General features: G+C 42.7%; 2 protein-coding genes across 2 annotated transcripts; both read left to right on the top strand.

The window, feature by feature from the left end:
• Positions 1–4,222: 4,222 nt before the first annotated feature.
• fam98a (family with sequence similarity 98 member A) lies at positions 4,223–12,163 on the top strand. Its single transcript, XM_084153341.1, has 8 exons — positions 4,223–4,342; positions 8,982–9,130; positions 9,241–9,375; positions 9,493–9,677; positions 9,813–9,893; positions 10,089–10,205; positions 10,337–10,504; positions 10,729–12,163. The coding sequence occupies exons 1-8, from the start codon at positions 4,305–4,307 to the stop codon at positions 11,428–11,430; spliced, it is 1,575 nt and encodes a 524-aa protein (XP_084009467.1). The 5' UTR covers positions 4,223–4,304; the 3' UTR covers positions 11,431–12,163.
• Positions 12,164–12,448: 285 nt separating this feature from the next.
• On the top strand, positions 12,449–17,536 carry LOC311110690 (uncharacterized protein). The gene is made up of 8 exons (XM_084153234.1): positions 12,449–12,820; positions 13,009–13,151; positions 13,268–13,940; positions 14,131–14,926; positions 15,810–15,883; positions 16,049–16,154; positions 16,292–16,410; positions 16,677–17,536. Exons 1-8 carry the CDS (start codon positions 12,596–12,598, stop codon positions 17,223–17,225), a joined length of 2,685 nt encoding a protein of 894 aa, XP_084009360.1. The 5' UTR covers positions 12,449–12,595; the 3' UTR covers positions 17,226–17,536.
• The last annotated feature ends 175 nt before the right edge of the window (positions 17,537–17,711 follow it).

The following is a 17,711-nucleotide window of genomic DNA, read 5'->3' as shown; positions in this document are numbered from 1 at the left end:
AAATGCACCAACTAATCATAACCCGAATACTGGATTTTTGTATATAATATGAATGTATATTTACCCATAGAATCACAATTATTTTATTAAGGGACAAATCTCTTCAACTTGATAGGCTACATCCAAAAATATATACTGAACAAAAATATAAATGCAACATGTAAAGTGTTGGTCCCATGTTTCATGAGCTGAAATAAAAGATCCCAGACATTTTCCATATGCACAAAAAGCTTATTTCTCTCAAATGTTTTGCACAAATTAGTTTATATTGCTGTTATTGAGCATTTCTCCTTTGCCAAGATAATACATCCACCTGACAGGTATGGCATATGAAGAAGCTGATTAAACTGCATTATTATTACACAGGTGCACCTTGTGCTGGGGACAATAAAAGGCCACTGTAAAATGTGCAGTTTGTCACAACACAATGCCACAGACGTCTCAAGTTGAGGCGTCTGCTGGCTGCAGGAATTCATTTCTCTACCATAAGCCGCCTCCAACATCATTTTAGAGAATTTGGCAGTATGTCCAACCCGCCTCACAACTGCAGACCACGTGTAACTACGCCAGCCCAGGACCTCCACATCCAGCTTCTTCACCTGCGGGATCAACTGAGACCAGCCACCTAGACAGCTGATTAAACTGTGGGTTTGCACAACCAAATAATTTCTGCACAAACTGCCAAAAACCGTCTCAGGAAAGCTCATCTGCGTGCTCGTCGTCCTCACCAGGGTCTTGACCTGAGTGCAGTATGGCGTCGCAAATGCTCACCTTTGATGGCCACTGGCACGCTGGAGAAGTGTGCTCTTCACGGCTAAATCCCGGTTTAAACTGTACCGGGCAGATGGCAGACATCGTGTGGATGAGCGGATTGTTGATGTCAACGCCCCATGGGGGAGGTGGGGTTATGGTATCGGCAGGCATAAACTACGGACAACGAACACAATTGCATTTTATCGATAGCAATTTGAATACACAGAGATACCGCCATCAGCTCATGTTTCAGCATGACAATACACGGCCCCATGTCGCAAGGATCTGCACACAATTCCTGGAAGCTGAAAATCTCCCAGTTCTTCCATGGCCTGCATTCTCACCAGACATGTCACCCATTGAGCATGTTTGGGATTCTCTGGATCGACCTGTACAACAGCGTATTTCAGTTCCAATATCCAGCAACTTCGCACAGCCATTAAAGAGGAGTGGGACAACATTCCACTGGCCACAATCAACAACCTGATCAACTCTATGCGAAGGAGATGTGTCGCGCTGCATGAGGCAAATGGTGGTCACACCAGATACTGACTGGTTTTCTGATCCACGCCCCTACCTTTTTAAAAGGTATTTGTGACCAACAGATGCATATCTGTATTCCCAGTCATGTGAAATCCATAGATTAGGGCCTAGTGAATTTATTTCAATTGACTGATTTCCTTGTATGAACTGTAACTCAGTAAAATCTTTGAAATTGTTGCATTTATATTTTTGTTCAGTGTACTTATTACCTTGATCAAAATGCCTATCTTTATGTGTTAAAGTTATTACCTTACATTTACATTTTACATTTACACCTTGATGGAGGATTTTGGGGTTATGGTATTTCAAAAAAAAATATATTGTGCATTTTTCTACAAAAGAAAAATATAAGCGATAACATATTTATATAAGTTTTACATTAATCTTATGAACCATACGCTGTTAGTACCCATTTCCCATATCTTTCCTATTTTACTATTATGTATAAATCTGCTCGATACTGTGTTGCAATACTGTTGTCCTGCTCCATCTTGTCGACCATGTGCAATGGGTTGATTTTCCAATTCTGTCTTCGCTCTCTCTGCTTAGTAGGCCTATATGTGTTGTATCTTGACTGGGGGGCACCATATCATAAAAATAAACAGCTGTTAACTGTTTACACTGTAAACCGCCAAATAAAAAAGATAATCCTGTTTATCAGACTCTTTGTACACAAGCCCATTGTGGCATTGCCCACATTTCTATCTCATAAAAACATAAATATGTTTTTATCTTTTTAAGGAGAATGTAATACCAGTATTTGTGACTTATTGATCCAGTGGGAAGTAGAGAAGGAAGATGGAGTCCACAGCAGGATGTTTTCCACAGAGAGCAGGTACAGGTGCATTTATATCTAATTTATCTTGAAGATATGTCTCTTTAGTCTGCAGAGAATAAAGAGTAGGCAACATCTGGAAGAAAAAAATGCCTTTCATGTCCTATTTAGATATCTGAAATTACTGACATCTAAAGTGAAAGGTGAAACCTTTCTCTAAACTAGGAAATGTAAACATGGGAAATATGTTGTCAAACACCACCCCCTAGTGGTGGTCAAATGGCACAGACCATCTACAATTTATTGCCGGGTGAGGATGTTGGACGATGGTACTTCAAAAAAAGTAGCAATATTTCGAGAATAAAGTCCAAATTAAATTTCGTGAATAAAGTGGCAATATTTCGAGAATAAACTCGACATTTTATTTTGAGAATAAAGTCAAAATGTTGAGAATAATGTCGCCGTTATATTTCAAGATGAAAGTATGGGATTTGGTTAACTGCATGGCTCCCGGCTTCCTGTTGCTGTGCGCGCCACCATTTAAATGCCTGCAGTTAGATGACCTGGTGAAACTATACTTAGGAAATCCTTTCTCCTTTAGCACATAATAACCATATGATTATAAATAGGCCTATTAAGGACCTGGAAGAGGTTGTGCCACAGATTATTTTCAGAAGGAGGAACCACACGGATTTGGATGAGGTATGCTGGTTTGCGCATGCAGGAGTGGAGAGTTGGTCCTTGCTTAAAACCCTTGGTGCTTCATTGTTCATTCCTCCCGCAGCCGTTGGATAAGCGTATAATTTACTTTCACTTGCCCACTGTAGTGTACGATTTGCCTACAGGTTAGGCTACTCAATATAGTGGGCAGCTATAGTTTTATAATGGCTGCAAAATGGAGGTGTTGTTAATTTGGAGAGCAGCTTGACATGGAACATACACACGCATAGCCCCCGGTCTCCAGGATCCCAAGATAATTCGTTTTTATTGGGTGTGCTCACGTAGCCTACTAGCCTATAGTCGCCATAAGGGGGAAAACCTCTGTTAATAAAGCACCATGGACAAGGTCGTTAATAGTTTACATTATGCATAGATTTTTTGCAAGGTGTTCTGCTAAGCAGCAGAACGTTGTAACGAATTCGGAGGGCAGACTGACAGGGACTTAACTCCAGTTCTCTTCGCATTCAGTGACATTGCCAATAACGTTTTTTGTTTGTACTCATAACGCACCATGGCGGTCAGAAGTGTGTATGCCTATAGTCTGAAATTGCCAGGGAGAAACTTGGGGTGTGTGTTTGCGAGTTATTCGATCATTAGATTGATAAGCGTGAGTGCCCAGTGACGCCTGTTTGAATGAGTGTATTAGATTGATGGGCAGTTTGTTTCGCCCTTATTTTTTTATCGCCCACACACTCACCTGCATACATTTGACATTTTAGTCATTTAGCAGACGCTCTTATCCAGAGCGACTTACAGTTAGTGAGTGCATACATTTTCATACCACAGGAGGTTGGTGGCACCTTCATTGGGGAGGACTGGCTCGTGGTAATGGCTGGAGTGGAATAATGGAATGGTAACACATGGTTTCCATGTGTTTGATACCATTCCATCTGCTCTGTTCCGGCCATTGTTATGAGCCGTACTCCTCTCAGCAGCCTCCACTGCTGCTTACACACACAACACGCCCGTCGCTACCTATATATGTAACCACGGTTCCTCCTTCTGAAAATAATCTGTGGCACAACCTTTTCCAGGGCCTAATACTTATAATAATATGGTTATTATGTGCTAAAAGAGCAAGGATTTCCTTCTTACTAAATCCAATTCTCAAGTATTGTTTCACCAGGTCATTTTACTCAGGCATTTCAACGGTGGCGCGCACATCAATAGGGAGCTAGGGATACATGCATTTCACCAAATCCCCTATGTTCATCTTCAAAAAATAGCCTTGCTAATATTTCGCATTTATTCTCGACGTTACATTTGGCGTTTACTCTCGACCTGTTGACACTATTACCTCCATTTTATTTCGACTTTATTCTCGAGCACACGTCTAATACTTTCAAATTGAAATCCTACTCGGCGAGGCATTCTGCACAGGCATTGTATCGGTCAGCCCTATCACCAGTAAGAGGTTGAGTTAGGACCCAGCATGCCAACCCAGCAGAAGTGTTGTTCTTCAGTGATATTAGATTATTCTTGCGGTTTAATCAATTGAAGGTTCATCACAGAAATGGAGACAGATATTATTGACTCACTGGAAGATCTGGGGTAGGTTTAAACAATTTTTCGATGAGAATAGTCTTTATTTAGCCTATCTGATTTATGTTTTAACTAGCTTGCTCAGCTGGTTAATTTAGCTAACGTTAACGGTAGCTGATACGTTGACTGCCTGTCATCGGTCAACTGTCACAGCCAGAGACAGCTGAGTAGTAAACTAAGCTCTGCAGGGTCTTTCATACATTTTTGTGGCATCTAGCTGGCTATACGGCCTTATGACTTCCTTTTCATTATATTGTGAATGTAAAAGTGACCTATCCATTTTGGCTGAATCTACCTATCATGCCAACCGGTTGATGTTCATTCAGAGAGCAGGCACCGCCTCAGTGTTATGAATACACTGAAGCTGGAAACAAGATATGCCAGAAGGTCCCACTTATCTCATGACTGGTTGCTATTCACAGTAAAATCAGTTCAGTAGAGCTCGCCGGCTTGTAGTCGTAAAAACCGGAAATGAATTAGTTACCGCTGTTTCGTTCAGCCATTCCTATCGGGAAAACCAATGTGGAAAGAATGGGGTTTTGGGATAAACGCCGAAAGTAAGGTATGAGATTAACATAGGTTTAGTAGATCTTATACGTTTTGTTCTATGAGATAATATCAGTCTGTTAACATGACCTTTATGAATTATAAAGCATTTATGTGCTTTATGTGCTTTTTTACAATTACTTATGTGCTTCAAAATTAACAATGTGAGGTTAGCTGATGATGATCTCATAGAACAACATTTATAAGATTTCATAAGCCTGTGTTTACCACAGATCTTATTTTTGGTATTTATCAAAAAAATATTAATTTCCCCATAGGCTTTGTCCAACGAACTATGACAGAGATAGTGCCTACAAAAAGACGCCATTACTTGTCAATTGAAGCAGTGCATTTCCATAGAAAAGGACCCATGAGCACCAACATGTGAAGCTCATATAAGCATATCAAATGGGGGGTCAAATGAAAGCTAAGAGTCTATATTTTTGGGAAATGAAGGCATAGATACATTTGTCAACCATTTTTAATCTGAAAAATTAGGCATAAGTAAAATACTTTGATTTCTTTTCTAAACAGATGGAAAGGGGGTCTTAGAAAACATCTACCAGAAAAAGTCTTAAAAGGTATCAGAAATACATAAAAACACAAAATTGTTGACGTAAAGACCCCTGCCAACTAATATCAACACTTATATTTAGTTTTGGAAAAATGTTTTACCATCTGTAAGTTTAAGAAATATTGTCTTGTGCCTTATAATTCCGTTACCAAAAACCCACATATCTTTAAGATATTTTCTAATTTCTCTCCCTCATGAGGAGGGAGGATAATGAAAGTTCACAGAAGTAACAAGTAATGGTAGACCTAACAATTAGTTATAGTGATTTTACTGATATCTATTTTAAGTGATTCAAACTCCTAATTCCATTACCAAATTGGTAACAGAATTACAAAAAATCTGTAACTGAATTACTGCAACTGAATTGGCTACAATTGGAAATCATAATAGTTACAAACCACAGTTGGGTCAACTGCTACTGTCCTCCCTTCCACTGACATACTGTTATGTTCAGCTCATAAGTTTTCTTTGTCTTTCTGTTGTCAGGTGCTCAAACCAAGAGTGTTAAAACAGTATGTCTGATCAACCTCTCCCTCTCTCTATCACTTTCTCTCTCTCTCTCTCTCTCTGCCTCTCTCTCTCACCAGTTAATGTCACCTCTCCCAGCTCTTACTGACAGCTACCCATAAGCCCCCTCTCGTTCGATTTACTGTAACCAACATCCTCACCCACTGACAGACCGACACCGGACATACATGGACGTTGACAAGTAGTTTAAATTGGGTCAGTCCACCCTGGCCTTGATTTTAACATCCGCACTAGACCAAATCTGAACCTATCATAGACGTATGTTTCACAAGTTTGGATAGCCCAGTACAGTACAGTGAGTAAAGCACAGTAGAGTATAGTACAATACAGTACAGTCCAATACAGTACAGTAGTACAGTAAAGAAAAGTAGAGTACAGTATATTGTACTGTACTGAACTATACTCTACTGAACTGTACTCTTGTACTGTGTTCTGCTCTGCAACGCTGTGATGTCCAAACTTGTGAAACATGAGGAGAATGACATTCATATCCATAATTATACATTTATGTGTAGTACAGATCAGGGAACCATGATGTAATTCCGTTACCGGGTGTAAATCCACTTCACATACTGTAGTTCAATAACAAAAATGGATTTCTTCAAACTCAAGGTGCCATGTCATAGCCGACACCCCATTCTTTCTGCAGACATCTTTGAATCTTAATTCGGAGCAGATATTTAAGAGTTTTGGGGAAACGTGGTAGCATAAAAACCTGAGGTAGATTTTACTATTACCCTGTTACCAAAGTTTGCATTTATTTACACAATTCTTCCACTAAATTAGTTTTTGTACTATTTTCAGGGGAAATTGTTAAAAGTAGTCTTTGTGCATAGAGTTGTGTGGTTTGTTAAACTTTGAAATCAACAGTTTTTTGTTTGGCATACATTTTTTAAGTGAAAAAATTGAGTCAGAGTAATTCTGTAACCGTGGAATTGTCCAGCACGCACAGCTCCTTTTGTTAAGGCCATTTTTGGACTTACAGTGAGGGAAAAAAGTATTTGATCCCCTGCTGATTTTGTACGTTTGCCCACTGAAATGATCAGTCTATAATTTTAGTGGTAGGTTTATTTGAACAGTGAGAGACAGAATAACATCCAGAAAAACGCATGTCAAAAATGTTATAAATTGATTTGCATTTTAATGAGGGAAATAAGTATTTGATCCCCTCTCAATCAGAAAGATTTCTGGCTCCCAGGTGTCTTTTATACAGGTAACGAGCTGAGATTAGGAGCACACTCTTAAAGGGAGTGCTCTTAATCTCAGTTTGTTACCTGTATAAAAGACACCTGTCCACAGAAGCAATCAATCAATCAGATTCCAAACTCTCCACCATGGCCAAGACCAAAGAGCTCTCCAAGGATGTCAGGGACAAGATTGTAGACCTACAAAAGGCTGGAATGGACTACAAGACCATCGCCAAGCAGCTTGGTGAGAAGGTGACAACAGTTGGTGCGATTATTCGCAAATGGAAGAAACACAAAAGAACTGTCAATCTCTCTCGGCCTGGGGCTCCAAGCAAGATCTCACCTCGTGGAGTTGAAATAATCATGAGAACGGTGAGGAATCAACCCAGAACTACACGGGAGGATCTTGTCAATGATCTCAAGGCAGCTGGGACCATAGTCACCAAGAAAACAATTGGTAACACACTACGCCGTGAAGGACTGAAGTTCTGCAGCGCCCGCAAGGTCCCCCTGCTCAAGAAAGCACATATACAGGCCCTTCTGAAGTTTGCCTATGAACATCTGAATGATTCAGAGGAGAACTCGGTGAAAGTGTTGTGGTCAGATGAGACCAAAATCGAGACCAAAATCGAGCTCTTTGGCATCAACTCAACTCGCCGTGTTTGGAGGAGGAGGTATGGTGCCTATGACCCCAAGAACACCATCCCCATCGTCAAACATGGAGGTGGAAACATTATGCTTTGGGGGTGTTTTTCTGCTAAGGGGACAGGACAACTTCACTGCATCAAAGGGATGATGGACGGCGCCATGTACCGTCAAATCCTGGGTGAGAACCTCCTTCCCTCAGCCAGGGCATTGAAAATGGGTCGTGGATGGGTATTCCAGCATGACAATGACCCAAAACACACGGCCAAGGCAACAAAGGAGTGGCTCAAGAAGAAGGACATTAAGGTCCTGGAGTGGCCTAGCCAGTCTCCAGACCTTAATCCCATAGAAAATCTGTGGAGGGAGCTGAAGGTTCGAGCTGCCACGTCAGGCTCGAAACCTTAATGACTTGGAGAAGATCTGCAAAGAGGAGTGGGACAAAATCCCTCCTGAGATGTGTGCAAACCTGGTGGCCAACTACAAGAAACGTCTGACCTCTGTGATTGCCAACAAGGGTTTTGCCACCAAGTACTAAATCATGTTTTGCAGAGGGGTCAAATACTTATTTCCCTAATTAAAATGCAAATCAATTTACAACATTTTTGACATGCGTTTTTCTGGATTTTTTTGTTGTTATTCTGTCTCTCACTGTTCAAATAAACCTACCATTAAAATTATAGACTGATCATGTCTTTGTCAGTGGGCAAACATACAAAATCAGCAGGGGATCAAATACTTTTTTCCCTCACTGTATAAGTTAATAATAATATCTGATGGGGTACCACAGTTGAACTAAACTTATAAACGCCTCATGAGCTATCTTCTTCAAGAATCAATGGGTACATATTATGTACCCCATCAGAACCCAGAATATAAGCTTGTTTTACTCCAATGTTTCTAAACAAAGTAAATGTAAACAAACACTATATAGCCTCAAAGCATGGTTAAAACTATAATTTTGATATCAATTTTGTTATCATGGATGGTAAGTCCTTGCATCCATAGCTCTTTCTATGAATTTGAGTGGTTACATTTCTCGAGCTCTATCCCTCAGCTTTTTACAATTTTTTTTCAACTGTTGATTGCTGCTTTAATGACTAGCTAGATAAACTGGTAAGTATGGGTTTTTAGTGAAAGTCTTATGAGGTTACTGTCTTTGTTTTCTCAGGTACCAAGGCCCACTGTTGGAGGATGGAGCACTGGAGGCTGCGGTGAGCGGGGGAGCAGCAGCACCAGAGTTCACCAAGGTGTGTGCCTGGATCGTCTCAGAGCTCAAGCTCTACTGTCAGCTGGAGGAGAATGTCCATGCCACCAACTGTGAGTCACTTTTCATCTTAACTCATCTCAGTGTTTGTAAATTGAATAATAAAAGAAAAAGATAGTTCCCTGAGTTGTTCTTGCACCAACTCTCCATCTACCCCACCCAGGTCCCAGTGAGGCAGAGGGGTTCCAGCTGGAGATGAGTGGTCTTCTGTCTGAGCTGGCCTGTCCTTACAATGTCCTCACCACAGGAGATGTCACCCAGAGGCTCCTCAACAAGACAAACTGCCTACTGCTCATCAGTATGTGAACAGCATAAGTCAACCTTCTCTCTGTGTTGTCAGTTTCCCCATAATTTATAGAATTCATATTAATACAGTATGATGATTGCCGTTTGAATGATATGCTCTCTCTCTCAGCCTTTCTGATCTCGGAGCTGGAGGCCTCCAGGATGATCCTGGTCAACAAGCCTCAGAAGGCAGCCCAGGAGGCCGGGGGCAGTGTTGTCTTTATGGAGCTGAAGGGAATCTGTGTGTCCCTGGGCATGTCCAAACCCCCAGCCAACATCACCATGTTCCAGTTCTTCAGTGGGATCGAGAAGAAGGTCAGTCCATGTCACACCAGGCTATGGCAGAATGCTTTTTTATGTTATGATAGGTGTGTCTTTTTGTTGAATGCAGCTATACTTTAGCTAAGGTCTGGTTTTCTCAACATTAATATTCTCTCCTTTTTTCCTCAGCTGAAAGAAGCTCTAGCCAAAGTGCCATCAACTCATGTTGGGGGTCCTCTGATGAAGAAGGCACTTGGACCAGTTCACTTTGTAATACCCTTAAAAACAATAAAGCAAAATACATTTCCCACTTCAAACCAAAATATGTTACAACAACAAACATTCTTAAGCAGCGTACTATACTGTACTATACTATATTTCACTGTACCCTGTAATTATATCTGCAACCCTGTACATGTGACTATTAAACTCTCTAATCTAATCTACATATGATCTATTTTACAGGAAAAAATCGAAGCCATCAATCAAGCACTTGTGAACGAGTATGAAGTCCGAAGGAAAATGTTGTTGAAACGTCTTGACGTGACAGTTCAGTCCTTTGGTTGGTCTGACAAAGCTAAGGTGAGACCTCTGTAACTGGTTGTGGTTGTAGTCTGTTATTCATTTACAGCATATTTGCAATCACAATGCATTTGTACTGTAAACAATTGAGTACTGTATGTAGAGACTGATGTATTTCTATTGTTACACAGAAACATGCTGAAAAGCTGGCCAATGTATACCCGCCTCTGCGTTCAACCCTCGCCACAAAGAGCAAAGTCTCGGTGGCTCACCTCTTTGCTGCACGAGAGGACCTCTCCAAGATTATGCGCACAAGTAGTGGCAGGATAAGGGAGAGGACTGCTTGTGCCATTAACAAGGTAGGGAGCAGATTTGTAATTCCGCACTTGCTAACTTTTAACGTTTAATCTCAATGCTACCTTGAGTGCTGCTGTCACATTCTGTTTTTTTATACTTCAAATCAAGAAAATATTTTAAAACTATTTAGGCTACTTCGGCTGTGCTGTCAGACAACACCCCTTGGCTTGTACACATTCTGTTGATTAACTATTGGCTTTCTTTTTTGTTGTGTCTTGTTGAGCAGGTTCTGATGGGACGCGTGCCAGACAGAGGTGGGCGACCCACTGAGATTGAGGCGCCCCCACCAGAGATGCCTTCCTGGCAGAAGAGGCAAGACGGTCCTCAGGGAGGTGGACACTACGGCGGGGGTGGACGAGGAGGCGTCAGGGGGGGCTACGACCAGCACTCTCAGGGGGGCCGAGGGGGTTACGAGCGAGGAGGAGGAGGGGGTTATGAAAGGGGCGGGAGGGGTGGAGGAGGGGGCGGCAGAGGGGGCAAGGTGCAGGGAGGCTGGTCGGACGGAGGAGGAGGAGGAGGAGGAGGTGGTGGGGGGGGTGGTGGTTACCAGGGTCATTACCAGGAAGGAGGTGGCCACCAAGGGGGTGGGGGGAGAGGAGGTCACGGGGGTGGAAAATTTCAAGGGGGCTTTCAGGGCCCTGGTTACCCTGCAGCAGGGCATCAAGGGGGAGGAGGAGGGGGCGGAGGAGGAGGTGGTTACCAACACGACAACCAAAATCAAGAAGGCGGTCGCCACCAGGACAGGGGTGGCCGAGGGGGTCGCGGGGGTAGAGGAAGAGGTGATGGTAGGGGAAGAGGTCAGGGAGGAGGTTGGCGAGGGGGTCAGAATTTGAACCAAGGAGGACAGTTTGAACAGTTCTTCCAGCAGGGTGGCCAGCAGTACAATCAAGCAGGCTTTAGCCAGGGGAGCAAAAACTACACTAGTTGAAAAGAAAGTGCAGGCCACTGAAGCAGAGATCATGCAAGTCATGAAGTGAAAACGCCTTATTTTCTAAATGTGAATATGAATATAAAGCATGGTTATTATAATTTCTTCCCTAAACCGAATAAGAATGTGGAGAGTGACCATGTCTCCAACTGAAGAGAAAGTCCAGGTCATGCATGACATGAGAGCTCAAACAAACCAGACTTTTCCACAATCCCATGGCTATTACAAATGACTGTTCCCATGTGTTCTTTTGCATATGTGAGTGCTTTTGTGTTTATGCTGTGTTCCACTATCTTGCCACATGAAAGCTAAAGCCAATGGTGGCCATTGTAACACTAAATTATAAAGCCTTATCTTGAAGATTATTTGAAAGAGGAGTTGAATGTCATGTAACTACATATGATAAGCTGACAATTGTGGAAGTATTGTAGTCCATCCTTAATTAATTTAATTAATACTTGAAAAGAAACAAGCTTTATTTCTCCAGTGCTTTTTTTTTTGTAAGCTTTGGTTTACATTAGCTCATTGTAACTAGGAATGGGTTAAAAATAAGCTTGAGCCTCAAAAGTTTTTTGCTGTTGCAAATAGTTTTGACTGGTATCTCCTCTATTACTTATTTAAAAGACGTCACCTAATGATGCTTATAAACAGAAGTGTACATACTTGGATGTAAGAAAGACTACTTGGAAGTGTGAATGAATGAGAGGTGAGCAATAAAATCTAATTGATTTAACATGCCTGTCATCTTATTTGTTTATTTGGTCATACTTTCATCTTAATTGTGACCACCAGTATTTTGTACACAATTTGAAAACCAGTGTACCCAAATTAGCTCCACATATCAATTAATTATTGATCATAATGTAATGAAAGAGTTTAAAAACGTGCTGTAATGCTATTGCTAATTCTTGGTGCAGGGTGGGCTTTTATTTTCTGATCAGGTGGTTGTATTTTAGGGCCAGAGTGGGCTTTTATTTTGAAATGCAGAATACCGGATGTTGTGGACTTTACAATTTGAAGTTCTTCCGCTTTCATTCACCCGCCAGCTACTTCAAAGCAAGCAAGCGAACGAATGAGTTAATGTTTGTGTTGACATTTGGTCGTTTCCCTGATAAGTATTGATATCTAGTATTAATTTAATTGCCGTGATCGTTTGTCGGCTATAATGTTTCGTGGTTTTCTTAATCCCGGAGAATTTCCCCGGGGCCCTGCGCCGTTAGGCCACCCACCCCATGTACAGCCACCCGGTCCCAGCTACGGAGGGCCCTTTGGCCCGCCACCCGAAGTTCCACCGCATAGACACTTACCTCCTGGACCTTGTCATCCCTTCTTACCTCTTGGATCGGGAAGTGAATACCTCCACAGGCCCATGAGGGAGCATTATATCAATGTACGTAGCTAACGTTATGTGTCAGCTAATGTGCTTCACAACAAGTCCATAGCTAGTCGATTTATTCTTTAGTAGTTTGTTTCTTGATAAAATGTATTAATGCTTAAACTAGGATACTGGTAGACATGGTGCACACAGCCAAAACACCATAATGTTAATGATTAGTATGTTGTTTGTACCTCAATCAGACTCCACACTGCAGCAGTTACTCCATTGACCGCAGCACAGTGATCAGTCTGGGTAGTCAACAGATTCTCCCACCAGACACACGGCATCTTCAGATGCCACAGTGGCCCACCGACCCTTTGGAACCACGCCAAAGAGACATGAGGTTGGGGAAATGTCAAGGTTCAAGGATTTTGTGATGCATAGCCTAGTTCACAACCTCATTCAACTATGGCTGATTGCAATTAACAGGAATCTGAACCGTTTTCACTTGTATTTCAGTGAGAACTTGACGGCTGGTGAAGAATTCCTCAGATGCCTTGCAGCTAATAAGCCAGTCCCTGACTTCCTCAAAGGAGTCAACCTGTTGGACGCAGGGAAGGAGGTCAAAGCACCAGGTGTACCAGAAGACCGGGGTTATGAGAGGCAGAGACTCCGGAGCAAATCTCGCAGTCCAGCGAAGGAAAGCAGGGGCAGGAGCAAGAGCCGAGCAAAGTGCCAGGTAAGAAGCAAGAGCCGGCCAAGAAGCAAGAGCCGTCTGCGCAGCAGAAGTCGTACCCGAGGGAAAAGCCGGGCAAGAAGCAAAAGCCGACCGAGGAGCAGGAGTCGCAGTTGTGGAAAGAGCCAGGCCAGAAGCAAGAGCCAGGCCAGAAGCAAGAGCCAGGCCAGAAGCAAGAGCAAGGCTCGTAGTAGGAGCCGTAGCCGAGGGAAAAGTCGGGCAAGGAGCAAAAGCAGATCAAGGAGTAGGAGTCGCAGCCATGGAAAGAGCCGGGGTAGAATAAACCATCACTCAGACCACAGGGACAAAAGGAGCCCCAGTCGGAGCTGTAGCGGCAGTATCAGTAATCACTCCTCCGCACACAATGACCTGCTTGAGGGCCTCAAACGGGTTATGAACAGCAAGCAACTGGAGGACAGTATGCCTTCCATCAAGAATGCCATTCTCACAATACAGGTATAGTATGAGAAAGACATGGGTTGTTATGGGGTATGTTTAGTTAATGAATGTTCTACAATCATGGCGAGACCCATTTTGAAGTAATATTCTAATTTATATCTGCAGTGAAGAAGGCTAGACAATATAACAAATGTAAAATCAATCCTCAAAATAAAACCCATTGATGTCTTTTCTGTTTGTTCCATAGGCCAATAACTTTAGCAAAGATATCCAGAGCAGCAGAGCAATCCAGAGCAGCAGCCTTCCAGGTGGACCAGTCTTGGCCAGCAGACAGGAATTTCTTCAAGTATCAGATGGGCCTATGCCAGTCAGTAGACAGGGTGATCCACAGACGAGACGGGAGGAGACCGACAGCAATCTTCTCCCCCACGAGAGGGTGGGCTGTGACTTCTCCTGGCTGCAGGGCACCAGGGAGGTCTCGCCTGTTCAGAAGCCGGAGAAGGTCGAGGATGAGGAGGACTTCCTCTATGGGAATGAGGATATCCAGCCAAAACAACACCCTGCCACCCTGCCTTTCGCACAGTCCACATCCATTACCCAGCAGAGCGATGCAGAGATCTCCCCGGCAGGCCCACCCTACTATCAAAGCCAGCCTTTGTTCGGGAACCATGGTGAAATCCAGGTGCTCAAGATGCCTTCTCAACCAGTCCAGTCCAGTGTGAGGCCTGAGAAGAGGGTACAGCCTGTTTCTGCTCCTGATGTGAAGCCCGCCCCCACTGTGAAGGAATGTGAGAAGTACAAGACTATTTTGAAGAACATTGGTCTGAATTTGGGCACGGCAGAGATCAGTAAGATGATGAGCAAGCTGCAGCAACAGAAGGAGGGGAAGATGCCAGAGCAGAAGAGGGAGGAGAAACTGCTGTCACCAGCACCAGCGATTCCTATTGTAGTTGGGGCATCACAGGAGCCCAGACTGGCCTCGCCAGCATTCGGGGCAGCACCAATACGACAAGCACTGGAGTCTTTACAGTCCATTATTAAAGGTTAGAGCAGTCTATATACAACAAATTCACTCTTGCAGGAAACATTTTAATCTATACTGAACAAAAATATAAACGCAACATGCAACAATTTCAATGATTTTACTAAGTTACAGTTCATATAAGGAAATAAGTGAATTATAATGAATTCATTAGGCCCTAATCTATGGATTTCACTCGACTGGGTAGGGGCGCAGTCATGGCCAGGCCCACCCACTTGGGAGCCAGTCCCAGCCAATCAGAATGTGTTTTTGCCCACAAAAGGGCTTTATTACAGACAGAAATACTCCTCAGTTTCATCAGCTGTCCGGGTGGCTGGTCTCAGACGACCCCGCAGGTGAAGAAGCCGGATGTGGAGGTCTTGGGCTGGCGTGGTTACACGTGGTCTGCGGTTGTGAGGCCAGTTGGACGTACTGCCAAATTCTCTAAAACGACGTTGGAGGCAGCTTATGGTAGAGAAATTAACATTAAATTATCTGGCAACAGCTCTGGTGGACATTCTTGCAGTCAGCATGCCAATTGCAAGCTCCCTCAAAACTTGAGACATCTTTGGCATTGTGTTATGTGACAAAACTGCACATTTTAGTGGCCTTTTATTGTCCCCAGCACAAGGTGCATCTGTGTAATGATCATGGTGTTTAATCAGCTTCTTGATATTCCACACTTGTTAGGTGGATGGATTATGTTGGCAAAGGATAAATGCTCATTAACAGGGATGTAAACAAATTTGTGCACAACATTTTTGAGAAATAAGCTTTTTGTGCATATGAAACATTTCTGGGATCTTTTATCTCAACTCATGAAACATGGGGCCAACACTTTACATGTTGCGTTTAAATTTTTGTTCAGTATATATTAATGATCGCATTTCTATAACTGTCTTTAGCAACAAGGGAGAAAAGGGCCAATAGTGATCCACATGATGGCAACCATTCCCAGAGGAGTTCAGACAAAGAGAAGGTAACATTTACTTGGCAGTGTTATTCCAATCACACACTATTCTCTGCGATAAACCTCAGTATTGCTGATGATAATTACTCCTGATGTTTGTTGTGTACAGCATGTTGTGATGTCTAAACTAGAAAACACTGCATTTTAACATTGTGATGAAATGGGACTTTCTAGAGCAAAGATGACGATGAGAGTCAGAGTCAGAGGAGATCAAGACATGACCAAATGAAAAGGAAAGAAATTCTTGTGAAGGAACTGGAGGAATTGCTAATGCAGGATGGTATAGTATTGTTCATTATAGACCTGTCTTTCTAACCAGTCTTTCTCTATCTACATAATATAAGCATTATTTTTGTTTCCATCATTACTTGCTGATAGAATTACTCCTAAATTCCTTTTCATTCCTATATTTTTCAGGGTCTACCTTTCTAATTCCTGTCATCGGGTTCTACTGCCAGAAGTGTGAGGAGTTCTTTGGAGACCTGACCACTGCTGAGGGCCATGCAGCAACCCACAGGCGGAATGAGCCTAGCATGGCAAGTACCTAGCTACATTCTCTCGCCCCACACAGTAACCCAACTGTATACACTGCATTGACCAAATAAATAACGTAGTTAAACCATTGTATTGTTCAACCTAGATCACACCTCAGTATTAACTTGAGGTTCCTTTCCAGTCCAGTTGGCTTCAGCATCCATAAAAAAAGTCTAATTCCCAAAAACAATTGTGGTGTTATTTTCAGTATTATAATCCCAAACTGTATCAATATAATTCTTAGCTACTTGTTTCACCTTGTCTATAGCATCAGCATGGAGACAGACGACCTGGAGAGGACAGAGGACACCCTAGCCATCACAGCAGATACCCCCTGGCCCCAGAGCAGAGGGACCAGAGAGACCCAAGAGATCAGAGGTATCCTGAGCACCAGAGGGATCAGAGGCACCCTGACCTTAAACGCAAACTAGATGAGGGCCCAAAGGGTTACAGGAACGACAGGGAGAAGATCTACGTGAAAGAGGAACGACCTGGAAGCCCCAGGATAAAGATGACGATGGTCTGCGGGCACACCCCACCAGGTTTGCAGAAGGCCAGGGGGAGAGAGGAGGGGAGAGTGGATAAGGGCTCTTGTGCTGCTTCCTCTGACCCTGCCAGTGGGAAACATGGTAGAGTCAAACTGGAGGAGATGGAGACCAAAGGAAATCCCACAGTGGAAGTATGTGACAAAAAGGACAAAGATAAAGGAGAAAGCAGTTCCAGCAGTGATGACGAGAAAGGCAAATCTCCTAAAGGCAACAAAAATAAGAAGAAGAAGAAAAAGAAGAAGAAGAAGAAGAAGAAGGAAAAGGATTAGAATAAGTAATAGCTGCTGTACTGCATGTCCTGGTTTGATTGTATCTCTGGAGGACCTGGCCTTGGGTCATTGTTTGGCATCATTGCAGCTGTTTTCAGAAGTTGGAGCTTTTAAAGTTAGAAATAAACAATATTCCTCTGATTTTTTTCTCTCCTTTTGGGGTTGTCCTTTTTTCAACAAACTGTGTTCCTCTGTGTTGCAGCATTTATCATGTCCAGAATCGTTTTGCTGCCAGCTACTGATCCCATTGTTCAGACCTTTAGTTACTGTAAATGTTTATTAAACAACCCTCTTATATTGGGCCATGGCCACTTTTGTGTATATTTCACTTGGTTCAACCTTGATTTAGTGCTGCAAATATGATCAAATGTATTTTCCCAATTTAAAGGTCAACTGCCATTTGAAGCATGTGCTGTCTGTTTTTCTTCCTAATGTTAAACTGTTGAGATGGAATTATTCTATAATGGAGAAATTCTCTTACAACAT

This window comes from Coregonus lavaretus (genome assembly GCF_964263955.1).
Source record: "Coregonus lavaretus genome assembly, chromosome: 36".
NCBI classification, from domain to species: Eukaryota; Metazoa; Chordata; class Actinopteri; order Salmoniformes; family Salmonidae; genus Coregonus; species Coregonus lavaretus.
The sequence above is the reverse complement of the archived record's forward strand: the minus strand, read 5'-3'. Positions and strand labels throughout refer to the sequence as shown.

Excerpts from the sequence above, each read along its gene's own strand:
- fam98a (XM_084153341.1), top strand. The coding sequence starts at position 4,305 with ATGGAGACAGATATTATTGACTCACTGGAAGATCTGGG. Across the intron at positions 9,678-9,812 it reads TCAGTGGGATCGAGAAGAAG|CTGAAAGAAGCTCTAGCCAA; the intron begins GTCAGTCCATGT and ends TTTTTTCCTCAG. Across the intron at positions 10,206-10,336 it reads GTTGGTCTGACAAAGCTAAG|AAACATGCTGAAAAGCTGGC; the intron begins GTGAGACCTCTG and ends ATTGTTACACAG.
- LOC311110690 (XM_084153234.1), top strand. The coding sequence starts at position 12,596 with ATGTTTCGTGGTTTTCTTAATCCCGGAGAATTTCCCCGGGGCCCTGCG. Across the intron at positions 13,152-13,267 it reads CCACGCCAAAGAGACATGAG|TGAGAACTTGACGGCTGGTG; the intron begins GTTGGGGAAATG and ends CTTGTATTTCAG. Across the intron at positions 16,411-16,676 it reads GGCGGAATGAGCCTAGCATG|CATCAGCATGGAGACAGACG; the intron begins GCAAGTACCTAG and ends CCTTGTCTATAG.